General features: G+C 30.7%; 1 protein-coding gene across 1 annotated transcript; it reads right to left on the reverse strand.

Annotated features, from left to right (window-relative positions):
• Nucleotides 1-8,331: 8,331 nt before the first annotated feature.
• Nucleotides 8,332-11,363, reverse strand: LOC132743436 (G-protein coupled receptor dmsr-1-like). Its single transcript, XM_060731955.1, has one exon. It carries the CDS (start codon nucleotides 10,961-10,963, stop codon nucleotides 9,776-9,778), a length of 1,188 nt encoding a protein of 395 aa, XP_060587938.1. The 5' UTR covers nucleotides 10,964-11,363; the 3' UTR covers nucleotides 8,332-9,775.
• Nucleotides 11,364-23,983: the final 12,620 nt, after the last annotated feature.

The following is a 23,983-nucleotide window of genomic DNA, read 5'->3' on the forward strand; positions in this document are numbered from 1 at the left end:
TAAGATCATGCTTACATTATTTAAGTATTTCAATATTTACATGACATTGCTCTTTTTTATATTATTTATCACGGTTCTAAAGTCTAAAGTTATCATATATGTATAAGATGATGAAACACAATGTGATAGTAATATAAAACAGGCATTTATGTATAAATTATAATCAGATGTGACAATACATGTATGTGATAAAGATATATGTTGTTTTATTTGCTTTTAGCCTACAGACCGGCAAAGAGCAACCAGGAACGTTTTGAAATGCAAAATCAAACAAAAACAAAAACTTTTAACGCAGTGATATGGCAGATACACCGTAATTAGTCTGATGTTCGTTCAGCCAAAGATACATTTGTTAGTGCACTATAGCCGAATGAAATAATCAAAGAGCATGAAATGGTAACTGAGAACCAGCATATTTTTTACAAATACATTTTTGCGTTAGTTTTTTTAAAGTGTGCTTTTTCAAGTTACATGATAAAAATACAAGCATGATATATAACAGGAGTTTTGCAGCACATAAAAGTTACACTTATGTGTATGTTCTAAAAAATATTTTATTCTTTTTTCTGTTCAATTCTTTGGCTAAAACAGAAATTGTGGGAATGTAATTATTATTGTATGTAGAAAAAATTAATTAAATAGAAAGATGCTAAATGCCAATGTCATTACTCTTCAATAATTACATCATTTACAGAGCTGCCATAGTATTACATTTTTTGGGAAAATTTTGACAGTTCTACAGTCACATGCAAACCGAGATAAGAAAGCATAGTCTTTATATTTGAAATGTTTTGTTTTTTTTGCAACAAAATAGGCTTATAATGTAAATGTCATTATGAACTCGTATTTTTATCGAGGACTCGCAAAATAAATCGTGTCATCCCGCAATATATCCTGCGTAATATTTAAAATCATATGCCTCACCTGCTCTCGAAATATCTTAACGTAAAATTCATTTACCTCTTTCGGATAAGCTTTGTACCCATAATAACCTTATTTTTCAGAACAATTTCTCATAATATATCAAATAAATTCACTTTAAAATTGAAATACTTGTTAATTTCAAAAGTGTGTATGTATTTCTAAAGAGCAGATAACACTTATATTTTTATGTTCATCAGTTTCTCAAAATCACCACTGATATGCAGTTCAATTTTACATGCTCGTTAAATAGCGTATGCAAACACTTTGGCAGACTTATGCTCTTTTTCGATTTTGCTTTCGTCATAGTATATCAGTACAGAACAACGCGGAGCATGCTGTTCCTCGGACGGTTCTTGTTAAATTCTGCGTCTTGATAATTAGCTGCTTATTTCAAAGAACAGGAACTGTGGCAACAATAGCCAGCACATTAACATTCCACTTATCTGTTCCGTGCTTGTCTACCACAAGCTAGGGCTTTACTTTGAATATATCTACTCCGTCAAACAACAATGAATCAGACGACGTTCGGTGTTAATCCCTTCCTTCAGATGACCGTAAGACTTCCTGTCCATAGAAAATAATTAAAGCAATGTCGAGTTATATATTGCATACAAAAACTAATGTCAATTTACTCCAAAAATGCGTTTGTATATTATTCACGTACGTCTTTCAGTAATATCTAACTAACAAAAAGGTTCTCATACAAAATACTATATATATTTTTTTCTGCGACGGATTGCTTTTTAATTTTTATGATTATACATTATATCAAGTATTTTTGAAACGACTCATTCATCTCTTAATTGTCGTCATGTGACTATGATTTAGTCTTACTTTGAGACATTTAATGAAAAAAAAACACTTAATATGTTGGGCAAAAATGCTTGTTAATGAACAATAAGACATAATAAACGTACAATATAAAGATTATATGCTTCGAATATTACATTGCAATTGTTATTTAAGCATTACGAGGTTCCGTACGTTATGGGTGTATCTAAAATATGATTTAAGAAAAAATGTAAATGTATTAGTCTATGAAGTTGTACAATTTGAACGATTCTCGTCTTTATGAAAGATGTCAATATGTAATTTATTTAATCTTTTAAACTGAAAATCATAAAATTTGACTTGTTTGTCTGTTAGTTAATAACAATTAATTGGCAACTTTAACATTAATTTGTAGTGACATGAAGCTTGCTAGAATACAGATTTATTTATTCAAATGCAACGGCATTCAGTTCACATTTTTAAGAGAATTTAAAGAATATGTTCATGGAGGACGTTGAATTGCTCATTTTGTCTTCAAATCGTATATATTGGTCATCCGTTTAGAACAAGAACATCGTAAACGCCTTTGATGTGGTAGATGGTTCTTGTTCCTCTTTTTTAAACTAGTTCTAGCAGAAGGATAATTTATTTATTGCATGCAGTTCTTGCTAGGAATTTACAACACAATGTCCATGAAAATACATTGTAAAGACTAAGCTGTTCATAAAAGTACGAAAAGTGAAATATTAAACTGTAACAGGTGATTTATATCTTTAATTAACATTACTTTCTGCCCTTGCTGAACTTTTCTGCTGACCTGGACTATTAAAATTATATATTCTAGAACGTTTTTATTGACTACATTTGTTGCTTAATCAGGCATAATTATGTTTGTAAACAACTAGATGGAGCTTATCAAATATACGGAAATGAACATGAAAGGTTGGTATGTTTACAAATTGATCAGCTACTTTTTATTTAAATTAATGTTATTTGAAACAGAATACTTTTCTAAATAAGCTACAAATGCTTTTAAAGCGATATAGTCTTAACTTTTGTAAGGTAGTTAAATCCTTTTTGTTCCATTTACTTTGATTAAAACCGGAATTAATTATTCCTGTGAATGAAAAAAAGGTATTATAGTTAATTATCATTGATGGTATCAGGAAAATAATCTATTTATATATCCAGTTCATGTTTTAATCATTGATTATATCTTCATCGCCTTACTCACAACACTGAAATAAAAATCATTCGTGATCATCATGATTACAATTTGTACTCGACCATAAGAAATGTCCTCATTCGCGTATATTCATATATTTTATCCCTTATTCAATGTCTCTATATGTTTATGTATGATCACATGTAATTATATTAGTAAATCACATAACAAATGTAAAACATCAGCATTAAATTACAGAAGTCTTGGAAAGAAAACGTGACCGTATGTTTGAATTTCTGGGTCGTGACGGGGTTGCGTTCACTGAACTGCGCTTTTCCTTATTGATATTGTTTATCATATTTTTTTGTTTTTTTTTACGAAGTGGAATAAATGATAAACGCTATGGCATTTCGAATGTGAATTGTCGGATATTAATAGGATATTTCTTTTTGTTTGAGTGAAATATGGAATATATTTTCAAGAAACATGATAAAATGCCACATATGTTCACGAGACGTGTTCAGTGAACATATATACCATTATTCACAAAAAACGAAAACATAACATTTTTATTTAATTTCATTATTAAAGAAACGGTTACGAAAACCCTTGCGCACAATAATATATTTTTATTTAAAGATGTGTCTTGTTTTGCACACAATGTTTGGCGTCACGTAAACAACTATTTAAACATCTGTACAGCGTTAATGACTGAATTAAAGATACTGGTGTTCGGATTTATTTTCTTAGTCAGACCATTTTCTATCATTTTAGATACTTTTCAAAATAAAATTCAACAAAAATTGTTTTGTTTCCAATTTTGTAAACAAAATGTCGAAATAAGTCCCTTATAAATAAATATGTGTTTTGACTCTGCCCACTTTTATATTTATATTTCATATTTATTTTTTAGCAAATATGAAATTATTTGACTGATATAGCATCTTATCACATATCGCAGGAGTGTAATAAAGCCATTTAATAAAAAACGATATTCCACTAGCCGATATTACACTATAGTCTGTCCCATCAAATTTGAACATTCCATTTTTTTTAATATAAAAGTAAAATCATTTAAAAATTTGTGTCATTGGTTTTCCCTTTTCTCCCAAAATCTTCCCAAGGGAATGTTTTTTCTCTTTTTTTTATTTATCGAAATATGGTCCCAAAATGTTAAAAAATATTTTTTTTCCCCTTAAATTAACGTTTGTTAACCCTGGGGGTTTACGTCCATTTTAAAAAGGCGGGCCCAAATATAAAGTCAATTTTTAAAAGGGGTTTGTCTCATTCAATTAAATGGAAAAAAAGGTAATTATAAAAATTTTTAAATTTTTCTTTTTTAAACCCCTTTCCCGATCAAAACCCCAAAAAGTTTATCATTTAATGAAACTAAACCCCCGCGAGGGCGGGGGTTCCCCCTTGTAAACAATTTTAGTTTTGGAAAAAAAGGGCCCGGACCCCCAAAAGAAACATGAAAAAATAAACAAGGGGAATAACTCAAAAAATAATAAGTGCAGAGCAGCAGTTTCTGTGCACTGCACTTCTTATCAATAAGATCTATCATTCTATGAAGTTTCAAGTCCATATCTTTTATAATTTATGAGGAATAGCCTGGATAAAAATAAAGTATGAAAATTAATAAAGGGTAATAACTCACAAATAAGAAGTGCAGAGTACCGGTTCTTGTACACTGCACTTTATCTTAATGAGATCTATCATCCTATGAAGTTTCATGTCCATAGCTTTCATACTTGAGGAGAAATGACCAGGACAAAAATAAAGTAAGAAAATCAACAAAGGGCAATAACTCAAAAAAAAAAATGCAAAGTATCAGTTCTTATGCACTGCACTTCTTCTTAATGAGATCTATCATCCTATGAAGTTTCAAGTCCATAGCTTTTATACGTTCGGAGAAATGGCCCGGACAAAAAAATTAAGTATGAAAATTAACAAAGGGCAATAACTCAAAAAATAAGAAATGCAGAGTACCTGTTCTTGCGCACTGCACTTCTTCTTAATATGATCTATCATCCTAAGAAGTTTCAAGTCCATGGCTTTTAAACATTAGGAGAAATGGCCCGGACAAAAATAAAGTATGAAAATTAACAAAGGGCAATAACTCAAAAATTAGGAAGTACAGAGTACCGGTTCTTGTGCACTGCACTTTTTCTTAATGAGATCTATCATCCTATGAAGTTTCAAGTCCATAGCTTTTTTAGTTGAAGAGAAATGGCCCGGACAAAATTAAAGTATGAAAATTAACAAAGGGCAATAACTCAAAAATTAAGAACTGCAGAGTACCGGTCCTTGTGCACTGTACTTCGGGTAATTGAAAGAAGCATACATACCAAGTTTGAAGTCAATCAGACTTATAGTGACTGAGTTATGCTCCGGACAAGCTTTAGGAGACGCCGACAACGACGCCGACGCCGCCGACAAAAGATACCCCTATATGTCGCCTTTTCAAGGCGACACAAAAATGAGAACAACGTTTGTGTCAAAAAGGCAATTTTACTAGCAAACCATTATTTTAAATAATCAAAATTATTTGAAGTGAAAATATCAGAAAACGCTTTATAAATTCGAACACACAAAGATTTAATTAATTACCATGATATTCTGTCGTATTATATATTATTTAAGAGAAAAAGAACAATAAAGTGATTTGATTAGATAGCTTTTCAATCAAGCGCGTATCTTGAATACCGCAATGCGTCGTAGGAGAGCGGGAAAAATAGCTAAAAGACTATAAAAATGCTTCTTCGCTAATTAATGTTTAATTTACATCATTCTGTAGTTCTGTAGTTGTTTGGATTCTGACCATTAGTATGTTTCACGTTTATTAAAAAAAAATTACCAGGTTCGATGGGGTACAAACATACGTTACCCTTCTTATATCGGGTGCGATGTTCGTGCGCTAAAACTTTCCGTAGGTTTCACAGGAAATCGCCAACAGATACTACATTATCGCGTTCGAAGAAATGTAAATCATAAGTATAACATCATGCTTTCTAGTTTGAGCAATCAAACGTAGGCCTATACACTATGCTCGTAAATACAGATTTAAATTTCCATCTCACAATTCAACAAAATGTCCAGAAATACCGGCAGTAATTTGATATTAATAAGAATAAGTTTGAATTGGAGCGTTTGAAATAAGCGACAATAAGTGTGTTTCTTTTTTGTAGGCTCAAAGTGTAACATTTAATTATAATGTTAATAAGAATGATTGGTCGAGTCAAAAAAGAGACACCGATTGACGTTCTCAATAATTTTAGCCTTCCTAAAATTTGAAAATATTCAGTGAAAAAACAATAGATCTAGCATATTTTTCGCGGGAGAAAAAATACCGCGTATTGTATATTTTGTAGCTCAAAGAGTAACATTTACAGATGTCTTGAATAACGAGATATTATATAGGGAAATCATTTCTGAGAAATATATAAAATAGTTCAAAAACATAAAATCAAAACGAATGTTATATGTAATTAATGGAAGAAGTATTGTACTGTTGTAGATTCATGTCATTTAGTGTTATTAAAATTATTTATATGTTATCAAAAGTTTTATTAATACATGAATTGAAGGTGCAATTTTTACAGTTTAGTTGCAAAATCTGGATACACAAAAATGATTTTAATTACCACCAAGACAAATTTATCTCAACGCTTAAAATTATCTATTTGAGGTTACATATGCCTAACCGCCCTCTGTCAATGCCGCAACTGGAATCATCTATAAAAAAGCGAGGCATTTTTGTTATGTCATATATTTCGTAAATTGTTGTTGACGTAATAATTTTTTTTTTCGTCAGAAATCCATTTTCAAGAGTTATAAACATTGTGGTGTTGACAAATAAAATTAATGGGCCGTTCTTGAATTATGGATTTGGTACATACTGAATTATGATGTGTTTGATTTACATATTTCATTTTCTAACCCAGATAAATCCACAAATTGAACAATGTTTTCATAATGAGACGGATTAACAGTTTAAAAATCTGGATCATCATAAGGTTAGGAGTCATGTCATTCAGGAGTTGAAGTAAAAATATGGAATCTATAGGAACTGGATAGAAACTTGCAATGAAGGAATCTCCAGAAAGCGAATTTGTCCTGACGTTTATACTTTAAGATCTATTTCGAAATTCATAGGGATTCTATTCAGCTTTTAAAGTAAATACAATTTCTAGATCTACTCCATGAGACTCGTGTTTTTGTTGCCTATTTTTCATTTTTTTTAAGTTTTCAGTCATGCATTGCAACTAACATGTTACATCTTGTAGATACAGCTTAGTAAAATAATCATGAAACTACCCCGAAAACCTTATGTATATTTAAGAAGAAACATGACATGTGCTTTCTCCCGTTCATCTTCAAATAAAGAGTACTTCGGCAATGGCTACGGAAAATAAACAACAGAGATTTACCAATGAGAAATCAAAATTTGCTTTCACAAGAAAAGTAGACACTTTAGAGTAAAAACCTGAAAAATCTCGAGGGTGACTTTTTTTAGTTTACAAAAATAGTTTAATTTGTATTCAACCTCTTTTTGTTAATTCACATCAGGCAAAAGTTCATTTCCATTTTTAATGGGACAGACTTAGTGTAATTACACTTTGACGTCACGTCATTTGCGCTATTAACATAGCGTTAAAGTGCGCTTATGTTAGTGTTACACTACAGGCGCTCAAAGAAAAATGACTCTTGTTAACAGTTAACCGTTCTTATTTTAAATATGTGATTAATAGAATAATATATTTTTGTAGATTCAATACTAAATTTATTGAACTCGTTGAATAAAAGTATTAAACATACACTCATTCAATATCCTCTATATATTTTATTGGTAAAACTAAATAATGTTCTGTACCTATACTTAAAGACACAAGTAACAATTCCATATCTGACATAATATTTATTTATCAATTAAAATCTATTCTCAAAATCTTAATAATATTTATCGGTATTTTCATTGATAAGTATAACAATAGAAATAATAAAAAAAATCATTAACATTAATTTATAGTAAAATAGAGAAAAATGGAATATCTAAAGGAAGCCCTACACGGCAAAAAAAATGATGTTGCAGGCTCGGTTTGATTTAGCTTGTTTATCGGGGGTACTGGAAAATGCAAGTTACCGTCCACGACCCCGGCTTAAGCAGAATTAAACATTTAAACACGTCAATGGTGAAATCTTGAATTGATAAGCATCCGCAGATACGGCGGTTATCATGGAACCTTCAATGTTAAACGGTAGTTCCATTACACGAAAAGCGGCATACGGTCCCCAAGTAAAAGAATGTGTGTGCCCTAAACGAGAAAACAATGGGCGGAACTAAATAAAATGGAGCTCCGAAAGGGGATTTGAAGTTATGAAGTCTGCAAAGTTCTTTGATTCGGTGTCAACATTCCTCACTGGACACTGCAATTGTGGAAAAGAAAACACATCAATAAACAAGATAACGGTAGGATGTACGTCTTTATTCAATAAGCATGAAAGATATTAGACTATTAAAACATTTTATAACTTTTTTAACACTCAACACATGCAAGAGAGTATGAACATCACCATACACCAATACAGATTAAAATATGACGATGAAAGCATCGATCAAATAAACTGAAAATAGAAATCATTTCCATAATGTACCTGTGTTTTACCTTAGAGTCAATTTATCATGGAAGAAAAAGAACAATATTTTTAATTTCATACACAATAAATTCATGTGCTGAAGATGTCGTTTAGATAGTAAATACAAATAGGAAATTTCAACAATAATATACTTACGATGATGAAATTATTTTCTAAATGACTTGATTTGATATAATTCAATTATGATATGTCATAAAAGGGAAAAAATTTAAGCAACTAAAGCAACGAGCATACACATAACGAACCGGCAGATATGTTACAATTCATTAGTTTACAACCGCGGTGGTATTTTTGACATTTATTCACAGCAAGCAAAATTAGCTACAGTACAACTCGATTTTTTTTTAAAACGGCGTCAATAAAATACATGATATTTTGTCTGTCGACTTCAAGAACAAACTCCAAAGAGTGCTTGCAATTATGAATAAGAAACATGTCGATAAATACCTTAAAAGTTTTTTTTTTAAAAATCTGATTTTCTTATTTCAATAGTAATTTGTTGGGTTATTTTTGAAATAACAAGGAAATATTTTCTTGATTCCTTCACTAATATTCCATGCGTGACATATCAAACATTGTTAAACCTTTCCGATTGTTTATTACATATTGAAAACGTTTGTTGTTTAAATATTCATAAAAAAGTCTTCTCTTGTAAACATGAATTAAAGATAAATAAATAAATTGATAAATGCAAACCCTACAATAAGACGGCGATACTATCCCTATCATGATTCAAAATGTACTGAACTGATACACACAGTTTAATATAAATTGTGTGCTAAAGTACCATGTTTTATTTTGTTTTTAATTGTGTTGAATTTGTTCGTTTTACTGATTTGAACAGTTATAAAACTATCAATGAACAGGCGAAAAAAGAAGTGGCTTTAAAATTGCGAGTATATCATTTATATTCAAGGCAAAAAAGTCACAGTTTGTTATTCATGTCAAACTTTAAATACGAAGGATCACTTTGTTTTTAGTTTTTTTTTAACAAGATCATGTCTTAGTACGCATTAATTTGTGCAGCTAAATATGTATATATTTATAATAAGATTAACAAATTTTCGGCAATTAACATGTTTTATGAAAAGCAAATAAACATCACATTCGCATGTAACACAATACATTAAGTAAACTACACCACTATATCATAGTTATACATGTATAATATATACAAACATTTTGTAATATATATTTACAATAACACATAATAGTACATATATTTTTTATCTCTAATAACAACAAATAAGTCCAACCTTATACTTCAGAATCTCTCGTCGTGACCATTGTAGTAACAGTTTGCATTTTGCGCCCATTTGCAATTGAAAAACATCGGAAAAACACGGATATGAACGTGTCCCGGAATTGCTTGCTCATTGTACAGTACAAAACAAAATTTATACCATTATTGATCAAGGCAAGAATGTCTAACAAGTCACCTAGTGGTGTGTAGATATGATGAAAAAAGTCTTGTATTAGGCCACTGAGTAAATTCATAATTCCTTGCGGAGTTTCCGTTACTAAAAATAGAATAACAACCGTAAGAAGCATTCTGGTAGTTCGCTGAGAACGGCGAGATCTTTTCGAGCTTGTTCCTATGGGCTGCGTTTCTCCGTCTGCGACAGAATTTTTGGTCATCATCTTTTTGCGTCTATTTTCAGCATCCTGCATTGTTCTGACGAGAAGGACGCTGAAGATAGTAAGCATGAAGCACGGCAGTAATTTTACAAATATAGCCTGTACCCAAAAATTAAATTTTTGTAAAACGACATCCGTATTAGTGTTATTTTTGACGTCAATCCACCAGAGTGAATCATTACTATTGTTGAAGCCATGAAGAACTGCTGGCTCATTTTTCAACTCATAAGATATTGAATTTGGTATGCAGACTATAGTAACAACCACAGCCACGGCTATTACTGCAGTTTTCGCTTTTTGTACGTTACAATACTGGGCTCCTATCCTCGGAAAGCGTATGAAGACGTAACGGAAAACAGCGAGTGTAACTGTTAACCAAATAGCTATAGAATGAACAATTACACTTACAATGGCATAACTGAGTTGAAACTTTGCGCATCCTTCAGTGTCCCTCTCTGGACTAACATCAATCCCATGTATAACATACATCTGCAGCGCCCATGGGAAATAAAAAGCCATAGTTAGCCCATCCGATATGGCTAAGCCGGTAAGTATTATATTTGTAGATGAAACCATATTTTTCCTTGTAAGCACTATGATATTTAGAACGTTAGCAATTACTCCAAATACACATACACTTGCTGCTAAGTACCCGTGAATAGGTTTATATTTTGCTTCAAACGTACGTAAAGCCGGTGATGGCGGGGTATCTGAAATATAGTTTCCCATAGTTGCTGTTGAATTCTCATAGTAAAAAGTAGTGAACGCTTCATAAGTGACATTGACGTAATAACCAAGTTTGTCCATAATATATTCAAACAATTATATGAAACTATTGGTCTTTTTCACTTAAAGACCACACTTCAAACAGTGAATTTAATAGCCTGGTAGAGTTTTGTTAAATCTCGGAGGCCTTACACAAAAGGAAACAAAAGAGATTTGAACGTGCGTGATCTGTAATTTCTTTTTATCACAATTACAGAAAAATAAATTGAACACTATATTCAATTATTACGAAATAAATTAAGTTCGTGTGAAACGCAATCACAAAAAGGATTTCACAGCAGGATAATCCTTAAACTGACAGTAAGCCGTCAGCCGGACGTGTTGTCCCTTCCTTCGTGTAATCCTTCACACAAAGAAGCTTTTATCCAATCTGTAAGTAGATATAAGAACAATATATAAGTTAAGCATGAAAGCTATTTCATAAATGCTACAGGTAGCTGAAATAATTGCAACGGTCTTTTATTAACTAACACTAATAAGACATACTAATGTATTTCAGTGATAGCTTGATTAGGATATTACAACAAGCAAATCTTGATTAGAAGTAAGCTCGAACACGGGCTAATCTGATTTGTACGAGGGAGCCTAGCCCCCGAGTATTAATCAGATTGTCGAGTGTTTTGATGCTCTTTCTCTTTTGTATCATAGTCAAACATAAAAACACGTTCCCTGTTGTTTGAAAAAAAAACACCAAAGAACGAGGATTTTAATATGATATTTCTGTCGTTTTTCCTTACTCTACTGTCACAATAAGTAAACCTTAGCAAAAATGAGCCAATCAATACTCATTCTCTGGGGTGCGGGAAACTAATATTTGCACCCCAGTTAACGCACTGTGCATGTATATGTATACGATTTAACTCGATTTAGACATTTTCAACAGAAAGGTCCCCAAACTATGATACAAGAAGACTAAAGTCAACTACACATAATATGAAGCTTCGCATCATGGAATACCAGCATTGTAATAGTAAATTTTGTATGCCACTCCTGTATTTTTTATTTTATTTGTTTTTCAAAATACAGGAACAGGAAACACCGCAGACAAAGTTACATCTTGATTGATTTATTTTTTTGCAATACATTGAGTTCATTTTTTGTTTTGAAAATCAAAGCCGGAAATTCGTAAGAAAATATCATTTCTGTCTAAAAATCTATTGCAGATAAATGACAATGATGCTCGTTGGTAGGCAACAGATATGATTAATGATCTAAATAAAGCATGTGTCTGTGTGACGGTGAGTTGTATAAGAAATATGATTATTTTGTGTGCGTGTGTTTTCGTATACGCCATTTCATTACATATGTAATCATGTCGGCGGCCGGTCCACCTCACCGGTGTCCTAGATAAATAACCAGTATTTTGTTAGTGCTAAGCAATTAACAAACTACTTATGCCACATAATTTCGGAATTAGCAATTGGCTAATGAGCAAATGTCTCTATGACAAGAGATTAATTGTCATAGGGAAAGGTCACTTTTTCAGCGACCTCTGGATTGCAAATCTAATGTTCTTCTATTCCGTTTCTTGTATACTTATCAACATTTGCTTGCGGAATTTAGAAATGTCACGAATAAATGAATAACTTTTCTTGATTTTAATATATTACATATTTGTTCTAGATTTTTGTATTAAAATTATTTACATGTATTTACAAATCTGATACTTGTCAAATGCATTTCAAATAACAGAATATGATTTAAATAAAATGAATGTGTTTAGATTTGGAGCATCATATCTAATAATAACAAGTTGTGCTTTAAGTATCTTAATTCAATATTTGAAGTTGCTTGTCAATCTGTTGAGTATCCAAGTAACTAGGGTGAAGTAACTGTAACTTGACATTTTGACGAAGTAAGCAGAAAAAGACTCGGTAACAACAGTCCGAACACAATACCTTACACGTGCTCGGATCGTCGTTATCGAATATCTGTCGCTTTGATACTGGCTTGTTTGTCACAGATTTTAACATCCAGAACGTTTTTATCAGTAACGTCAAAACTTCATTCTGAGGCGGTGCTAGCGGACGCGTCATCCGCACATCAGGAAGAGCTTGCAACAATCCGAGTTCTTACAAAGTCTGCAAAACATGATATATTTTCATGTTTCGTCGACCCTTAACTCGACTCTTAATGTTTCATCTTCTGATCCGTTTTTATATTTATTGACGGATGTCATTAGCTGGTGTGGGTTCTGATACTAGATGAATTGTGCTTGAAGCTGCCTAAATGTTACATATCTCCTAATGTTTTTCCTTGGTCGGGTTTAACGTCGCATCGACACAATAGTTGTCATATGGCGACATTCAGCTTTATTGTTGAAGAGATACCTTAGGTGCCCATCCTTGTATTATGTCAGGCACGACCGGACACCTGAGTAGAACCGCCGATGTTCCGTATGTTAGCTAGATAACTTCTTCACATGAAATAATCCAATGTCCCTGTCAGGACTACCTCGCCAATGTCACTAAGTGTCAATGCCCTTTCATTCCCATCAGTTATAATTATCCTTATTGATATTCATTCCTTAGCCTTTGAATGTATACATTGTTAGACAATTTCTAAACGCTGATTTCTGTAGCTGCTTCTTTTGATTTATGTTCGAACAATCTCGTACTAATTGCTTTTCGTTTTTGTCTAGTCAATGTCAAAGTTCTTCGATACGTCCGCAATGCTTTTGTTGTACTGTAGACATTCCGCATGTAACGTTTCTCTGTTGATTGATGTTTCAATGCAATTTCCAACTTCATTTGTACCATTTTGTTATGCAAATTACTGTTCCAAGACTTGTAGTGTAATATGAACAGACGCATCATTGCAATATCATTCAAGAATAAAGGCTGTTATTGACTTAAAATCCTATATTTGGTTATCCAATTCGATCTCACTACATTTTCATGGGGTTCAATGCAATTTTAACTGCATTTAACAGTATTTAATCATGTTTTCTGTTTCGTTTATAAAGCACGTAATTTATAAAGTAAATCATACATTAGTGTGCACATTTTGGAAGAATTTGTTACATTAAAATTAAGATTCTTGAATACAAAATATCAAAATAAAAATGTCTGAATAAATAAAGTATCAACAATTTAATCACATGACGTTTTAAACACACACAAAAAAATTCATTATACAACTGTATTATTTGGAAATGTGTTGAAAAATACAAAATAGTTTCTTAAGTTATTAAAACTATAATTTCAATAGTGGAAATGTATTGTTTTAAATCACATTGACATTGATCTATTGGCAATGCAACAATTTAAAATTATTTGATCAATAAACTGAATATGCAAAAAAAAATCATAGTATATAACAGGGATATGAATATTCATTCATAAAAATACAATGATTGTATCATTTGCCTATCACAAGTCTTGTACCTCTAAAACAAAGACGTTTGCCGCCATTGCTTATCTTTAGCATTATTTCCTTGACATAGGTTAAGCATATGTTAAAAATCTGTCTGATATTATTACCATCTTTCTATGCATGTGAATAGGTCTAGAAAGGCACAATTGAACAAATGTATTTATAATAATAATTGCCTTTATACGAATATATATGTATAATTTATTTTTAATCATGTTGTTGCATTTATGTGACCTGATTCTAAATAAAAGTATTTGTTAGTCTTGTTGGTGTTGTTGTAATAACGATAAACATGTTTTTAATTGTTCAACATTTTGGTTTTGATAGTACAATATTTCAAGTATCTTGATATTAAGGCGTATATATTTTTAAGTGAATTAAGACAATTTTAGGAAAGTGTAGAAGGGAAATCAATATCAAATCATACAGCTTATATGTAATACCTTTACACTTTATTTCACTTTGAGGTGTGTAATTATTTACAAACACATATGTCATAATTATAGTTTCGGTTTCAAATTTTACGATAAATTCTAATTGAAAACATGAACCTCCCCTAAAATCAAAAGCAGTACGAACTAAAAGTACAGCAGTTAAGCCCAAAGTGTGTGTATAAATGCATCATATATAACAAATCTGAACATTTGTCAATAAAAGAAGAGAAATTCTGTCAGAGGTAGTAATAAAGAAAGTAAACAGACGATCTAAATGATGCTCCTTAAGTAAACACAAGTAATTAGACAAATGACATACTGCCGTATAATAACATCGTTTTATATCGTTTTCCATGCTTTATTGCATGTTGCTATTCCAAAGAAGACAATTTTGAGGCACTTAATTGCTTGTTTTATAGATTTCAGATACGGTTTAATGATCGGGCACAGACGTCGTGCTAAGCAGACTATTTGATTGTTTTTTCCTCAACCTTCGCACTCAATATAGCATTATCCAGGCGATAAAGCAGAAAAAAATCTAGGTATAAAATGATATCATAATTGTTACCCATTTACGCTTTAAGCTTCCCATATGAATAATTCGTACAAGTCAATTGCATCATCGTTAGATGAATAAGTCAGACTGCCTTTTGTAAGTAAATATTTCCTGCTTATAAACACTGTTCACTGATTGTGTAAGTGTAAAAAAGACAAAACGAAAACGTGAAGTTTTGCGGCTTATCTAGCAGCCTGTACACGTATCTGTTCAATGAAACAGTTTATCTCGCAACATTGTGCTTACAGGACAAAATACTATGAGTTTAATCAGCAACCATTGTAAAAACAGGAAAATGTGACGGTCTTATAAATGCTGCTGAAACAGACATTGTTAAATTACTTTGAAGAAGAAAAAAACGATAAAATATGGATAACTTTCTTTATGCTGACTGTGCAATGCATATCAAGAAAGCAATTATGGTCGGGATTGGTCGAGAAGTTAATATACGAATTGCTGGCATCGTGGGTTCAAACCCCGTCAGGGACTAGCCGTTGTTTCATTAAAAAAAGTATACATAAACTCATTGCTTATTGCCTGTTGTTTTCCATGAAACGATTAGAATGTGTGTTACTAAGCTTACATCTTTGTACTAAATAAAATTAAATATTGTTTTTAAGGTCGGAAACATAGACAAAATAGATATAAAAACACATATTATAATTGAATGCTTTATGTGATAAAGTTTACGTATTGGCTCTTTTTCACATACAACTGTTTAATCTTAGTGATTATTGGCATTTCCGAACTAAAAACAGAATAAAATTAAATAAAGGCAAGGCTCACCTTATTTGTCTTGTCAACTTTTCGACAGCGACAGTACGCTTTATAATCTGAAAAGTAGATCGAAGTATACTGTTAGTTCAAAGCCTCCAAAACTGTGCACCAATATTAGAAATTGCATATTGAGAGTAGATTTGTCTATACTTCCTTCTTCCTAAGAATCAGATGTTACGCTTTTTTTCACAATTAAATGAAATATTATCATCGTCGAACGGAATTGTATGATATTTGACACACTAAAGCACAAGCCCTCTTTATTGGTTTCATATTCGTAGCCTACTCAGACAGAATTATTAACGCCTTGTAAATCTAGCACAATGAAATGTTAAACCTTTCATATTTTATCCCCAGAAGCATGCAACGCCCATGAATATTCTCTTTGAATTCTAGATCAGCAAGACGCATGTCTTTAGCATAAAAATGTCCATGAAGAAAACATGAAGAGTACGTGAAATTATAGTCGACTTAATTGGTTGGCCACCACGGATACACCTTTATATGTGTATTCAATTTGTATAAATGTTTATTGATTTAATGTGACGCCGATTATATTACAATATATTTATTTATGATAAATGGTTACGACTTATCAACTTTTTGTTGGCAGGCCAACTTGACTCAAAATAAGAAACATTACTTTTGTAGTAAATTCTAAATAATAATGCATGCATAACCTCTCAAGCAGCAAGCAATAATAATCATTTATTTATATTTTATGTTCATGTTTACATGCGTGTTTTAACTTTCCGTTTTTTTCACTGCATCAAAACATATTTCTGTATTTTAATTGGTGTCTCGCCATATATTGTCTTACTATTTCATCCAAGACACAAAACTAAAGTGGAAGTCATTCGAATCAAAAGGTCTAAATGATGAAATTCAAGTTTTAATTAAAATCTATAGATACAAGATGTCTTTATCTTGTGTTATAAAAAATATCATTTAACATCGGTGGCTACATATACATATCATTCGATGTAAATTAGTCCCGTATTTATAGAAAAGAAAACTGATGTTGTAAAATGTTAAAGATTTTGAACAAACGCTTTTAATCAGTCTGTAAATGTTGCTGTGACGTAAAACAACGAAAAATAAATATCATGCTTCAATTCGTAAAACTGATTTGTTGTTTTTACATCTTTTACAAACATCACTTACGCTATCTTACGAAATAATTAATTTAAACAATATTGTAATAAATCCATATGCCCCTAATTTGAATGTAAATAGAAACACATACTGTATAAGAATGCAAAGATTGTAAAGAAAGCTAAAACCATCCATTCCATATTTGAAATTATTCATTATATCATTTACAAATATTAGGCTATTCGGAAAATCCATTACAAAAATCATTTTACGATCAATTTATAATTCTGTTATTTTAAAACAAAATCAAGCAAAGATGAGTGTTTTTACAGAATTGTCGAAGACAAAGTGGTACCCTTTATGACATATGTCAACTCCGTATAACTGTAAAACTTAAGGCATGTTTATTTCATTTATCCATGTTTAAGCAAATATTTAATGTTTTTGATTTAAGAAAAAAGTGCTCTTAAGATTATACATCACTTTTATATATTCCAACTCATGCTTGAGAATTGTCGTACAAACCAAAAACTGAACAACAAAACTGCAGAAATGCATATATACAACTTAGAAATGGAAATAAACTCATTTCTTAACACGTTGTTTATTATTCGGAAATAGAAAGGCAATTCATGTGTCACAAGTAAACCACCTATTTTAGTTTCTGACAGTAAGATGCTTTTGATATCTGTGTGTAATTATTCCAGAGGCGTATTCTGTGCTTAAGTAATTCCGTAAAAGGCTGATTATCCATAAAATCGGCTTATTGCTGACAACAATAGGAAATGCTTAAAAGCGGCGAGGAAACAAGATTCTCTTACTTTTCGTATAATGGCCGTAATGGATTCAGGGGTTTTATCATTCATCGTCTATGTCCTAATACGCATAAGCCTTAGGCGGAAAGATTACTAAAAAGTCACGGAATAGTATATGAAAACAGAATATCTATTAACTGCACTCTTTCGCTGAGACATCAGCTAACAGAAAATCGACACGTTTTGAAGAATGAATTTTGACATTATATGAGATATAATTCTTCACGAAAACCGCAGCAGTTGATTTGGTCAAAGATTAATCCTACATTTTGAGATTCGGTTTTCGGTTAAGAAGTCTGAGGAAAAACATTTACTAGTTAAAGATAGAAATGGAAGACCTTGATATTATGATTTGCAGATAATATACTATTAACCTTTGTATGTTGCATGTTTTATGGGGAAAACTATTTCCATCTTAATTTATTCGTTTTTTAAGTTTGCTTCAAAGCATTTATTCTGGTAAAAACATGCTAATTGTTTTACATTGGTCGTAGAATAATTACATAACAAAGCAAAAATGTACGGAATCCACACAATCTCAACATAATGTAGAGCCAACAGTCTATGACAAACTAGTATGCAGCACTTGTTGTACTATGGAGATTAAAATATCATACTGTATTCATATTTGATATAATATGTCCATTCGTTTTCACCTTTGTCTTCATAAATGTTTTTTTTTATATCAAATTAGAGATATATTCGGCATTTTGGATACTTTACGTATCGCAGTTTAACAACTGTAACAATTCTTCCCTCATTGTTGCAAAACAACAGTAAGAAATTATCTGTCAATGAACATATTCCTCGAGAAATAAAAGCGTAGGGGCTATGATTAATATCATCATTTGCAATTCGAAATGTCAGTCTTTTATATTGATCACTTTTTATCATATGCATTGTATAAGTTTCCTCTATCCCTTAACCCTACTGTAGTTTTAGCAAAGATCAGTGTTCAATTATTTAAAAGACAGACCATTCTTCATTCGTAATCATCTCGCGGCTAAAGCCAAATTGCTTCCTGTCCATAGAAACTTTAATCACTTTCGGATTTCCTAACCCTGGGCCATATTCATTATTCTTAAAAAACGTCGCGTCGCCTTGCTTTTCAATTATTGCCTGCGATTGATAACAACGCTGGAATCCATCGCTGACCAATTCCAGATATAAGTAATAAATCATGTTTGGGAATAGGGTGAAAGAATAACAGTATATCGACGCCGGTGATATATCATTCTCAGAATATAACCATACCCTTATTATTTATAATTATTGTATATTTTCACAGGGAATACTTAACGTGTTTAAAATGTTCTTTGCAAAGAAGAGCTAAACTAGAAAGTATACAGAATGGCAATGAAATCAAGTATTTGATAAATGATTTAGCTAGTAAATTGTAAAATGAAGAACCTCTTTTCAAAGATGATGCATCAGGTTCATTTACTTTGTGATAATCATTTTTATTAAGTCGAGCTAAACCATTCACTTACATTTAAAAGCTAAACGAATGCTCGATTTTAATGACCATACTACTTAGATAAACATAGCTATAGTTAAATTGGTCTGTAGGTAATGATCTGATTCAAAACAATTACTCAGTCGTTACTGTTTTGACCTTTTTGAACAAGTATGGAAATACTGTGAAATATAAAGTAACCCAAATATAATATAACTTTCTAATCGCTGACATTTATTTTCTGCTTAATCACTTGTTTTTAATATTTTACATTCATAATAGAAATATGCATATATAAAGTAAATATTATCAGTTAAAGATTATCATTATTATGAACAAATTATGTAATAAATGCATACAACTATTATGCAATATAAACTATTCTTTATATTAAAACGCTGGTTGCAGTTTGGCATTGTTTTACATCATGATCATTTGCTTTATTTTACTCCTGCACGTCATTATATGTTTAAACATTACAAATCTTATCTGAAATTATACGATTTTATAATAGGTACCAATGACTTTTACTTTTCAGAAGTAATGCAACTCCATTTGATGGCGGAATGTGACACTTGCATACACAATTTGTAATAATATGATATATATCATATATTATTGCTGCGCAATATGATACTGGTTCCACTGGAAATCTTTGCAAATGATATGCAAAGTTTATCTCGTTGACATAATAAAGTTCGAATAAGTGTTCGTACAATTAAGCTGACAATTGTAATAATAATAATAAATTAATAATAATAATAATAATAATAATAATGGTAATATTAATAATTATAAAATAATAATAATAATAATAATAATAACAATAATAATTATGATCATGATAATATTATCATAAAAATGATTAAAAGAAACAAACAAAATTAACCATTACTGCTGTGTCGGATTATATTTTTTTGTAGAACAAAATGCATTTACCTCTTTAATGTTTATTAATATATGTATTTTTGCACTGTAAAATTCTCCAAGGGCACACTGCAGACACATAATTCAGTGTTGTTTTGAACTGTGATGTTCTGATTGTTTTGTTTCCTTTCATCCATTCCCTACGGGATTTAGAAATGTGGTGACATGTCTATGTAATTACGTATCTTATTATTCTATCTGTATAGCAAATAATTAAAGGCGATGTAAGCCATTAGACAAAATACTATACTGAAAATGGATGACAAAGTAATAAGTGTTAACATTACATTTGATTAACTTTGTTACTTTAGACATTCATTGTTTTATTCTTCTGTATTATTACCCTTTACGTACTTTTACATTTCTGACACACTGAAAAGAGAAATGTTTCCTTTAGTAGTATTTGTAATTTGTTACGTTAACGCAATAAATGAGACTTTCTCTCAAAACAAATTGATATGGAAGCCTTAAAAGACGTACTTCAACAACAAACAATGGGTTTTAATGGATTCAAATCTTTGATAATGGGGCCTGTCTATTTTATACTGATTTTCTTGCGGTTATTCCAAGAAAGGAACAGAAAAAAATCTATTAAACCTTTCATTAAAGTAAAATACTCTTTTAAAATTTAAAAGCAAGATATCTCCATATAGGATTCCATCAGTACTGTTATTTCCTTTTGAACCATAAGTAGGACAAAGTTAATTCACCAAATACAATGACAAAGGTTTTTCGCAGCTGAGGAAATATTTTATAACTATATAATTAATATAATTATACAAACTATATTTACCATTGCAAGTATACATATATCCAATTGCTGACTGATTTCAGCTGATCAAATCTGTATTTTAGTACTTTACATCACAAAAACAATGCAGTTTTTTCAACACTTCTTTTACTTTTAAACAGTGTGTAGGTTATTAAAAGTAGGGGTTATGTAAACATAGCATTTCATAAATGTTGACTTAAAGTAACAATATTGAGTATTGCTATATTCTCAAATTGTTGAGTATTGACAACATGTCCTCGGAATACTTTTGACTTTACAATTATATTTGACCGACCTGATAAACATAACAAACCATTTTTAAAAGGAATGTCAGTCGTAAAATATTAAAATATCAAACAAGATTAAGACCCACACGACCAAGCAACAAAACCCAGTGGCAAGGTGCACAGAAAATATTATAACCAGTTTAATATTAAAACCCTTATAACAACTAAATATTAAAATATTAATACACGTTGAATATCGTTAATTATCTTGAGAAAAAAAGAAACATATTTTAACTTAATGGCATAATTTATATAAAACAAAACTTTTTTTTCTGCATCCATGAATTTCTTTGCAATTTTCCTATAATAGTTAAGCTTGGAATTGATTTTACCATAAAACTTGCGTCACCATGGTAGTGTTTATAGCGTTGTTACATAGATTCAGCAGATTGTGACAGTGCTAATAGACGGCTGATTACATTAGATCAAAATCAGCATTCAATATAAGTTTGCACATTATATATACCGTAGGGGGGTTTTTAACTTCATACCTACTCCTATATTATATATCAACATACATTCTGTAAAGCTCGCATGCCAATTATTAATATTTGAAGAAAAATATTTTCTGAATCGATCTCAAATATATATGATAGTATATGAATTTAAAATTTCAAAATAAAAGTCTTCGTAGAGACACTACAAACATCATTAATGTTGAAATGGCACAACAAATATTTCAAATCTTAGAATTTCGTTTCAACATGAACATTGTGTGGTTTTATATCGATGTAATCATGAACGACAAAAACATTAATTGACAGAAGTTATAAACAGCAAAACGCATGAATTAAATAGAACAAATATGTAAGATTATATGAAATTTTTCTCGCAACTACAGGCCGCTACTTGTCTTCCAAAAAACTCTAACATGTTACCATTTACTTTGTTAAGTATATTTTAACTGAAATTATTGACAGGGACTTATCTGAATTGTCTAATTAGTTGCAGTGGAAATGCGGATAGTTTTTAGATCGATTCGTATTATTGCCACCTTGGGAAATTAGTATAACGTTTCAAAGTATGACTTTTTTTTAAAGACAATTACAAAATTTAATAACAACTGTTCAATATATATGAAAGATTAAAATAAAAAAATATACTCTCTATATGAAACTTTCGGAAGACTGAATGATGATGAAAGATGATTGAAGAATAAGGTTTCAATAGTATTATAATACTGCATGTTTGTAAAGTCGCATTTCATTGGATAAACATGGCGTGTATTTATTCACTCGTGTGTACACAACTTCTAAAAGTTCAATATCTACTGAAAACGAAAAACAAACACAACATAGTAGTCTTGTATTATAAGCTGGTTTCTGGCTGGCCCTATGACTATATAAAGACAATTGTTTTCAATATAATTCACGATCTGTCGCTGGATTATATTAGTTTTTAACCGTTAATATCCCTTTAACTACATTTGTAACTTAAAGATATATATGAAATTTAAAAACGCTCATTTATAATTATAGCTGCTTCTTTTATTGAGTAGGAAAGGTAAATGTTTGTAAGACTCTTTTTGAAAAAAAAATTTCATCGGACCACAATGGGAGCCATCGCTTAATGGTTACATAAACGAATTAAAATATGCTTATTTGAATAATCATAAAGAAATAAAATGATGGTATGTAGTATTCTAAATTAATAGTATATTGCTCGAATTGGTGCGCACTATTGTTTCAGCCAAACTTAACATGTAATATTGAAGGTTTCGAAAGTTAACTATGCTGACTAAACGTTCTGTTAAAAAAAAGTTTAAAACTGTTAGGTTTATGTCTGAAATTTTAGCTTTAAAGTGATTTATTTCCGTCAGACCAGACACATATTTTATGATTGGTTCAAACAAACTACACGTCTCAGGAACGCACTGAATTCATAAATAAAATGTGGGATAAATCGGTTCTACTTTTGCATCAGAGTGTTATAGTCGCATTTAATAAATTAAACTGAACTCAATATCTTAAACAATATCACGAAATAGAAAATTCGATATGATTGGAATGGACGATAATGTCTGCGTAAATATACTCAATTCAATTTAACCACATTTAAGGCTGTCTCATAAATCAAAATAAATACATATTTTACCGAAAGTGTTCAAGTTAAATCCTTTTAGAAGTGCATTGTGCATTGAATTATTTTATCTATAACAGCCTAAAAGGATAACATTATATATGAACATTTGAATTTGACGAATAAACATGACATAGTTTCATCTGTTTATATAATACTAAAAATAAACTCAATATAGAAATCGTAATGACCATATGACTTCAGAGTATTCGCTTATGAAAGAGTTTTATTATTTACTTCTTTAGCGTTAGATATTTTAATTTCGTTTTCTACAAAAAGAAAAATTAAGGAGATTTTTGAGTGCCACATTAGATACACACTATATAATCAATAAATTACAGGACAAAAACACGGTATCATTTGGAAATAAGAACAGGTCAATCCGAAATTCTCAGATCATATGCAATTCTTTTAAACATATAAAAGAGATTATATAAACATCAAATTTATATTTCACTTATTCTACAT

Source organism: Ruditapes philippinarum, unplaced genomic scaffold (assembly GCF_026571515.1).
Source record: "Ruditapes philippinarum isolate M1 unplaced genomic scaffold, ASM2657151v2 ctg6062_1_1_1_1, whole genome shotgun sequence".
Lineage (NCBI taxonomy): Eukaryota > Metazoa > Mollusca > Bivalvia > Venerida > Veneridae > Ruditapes > Ruditapes philippinarum.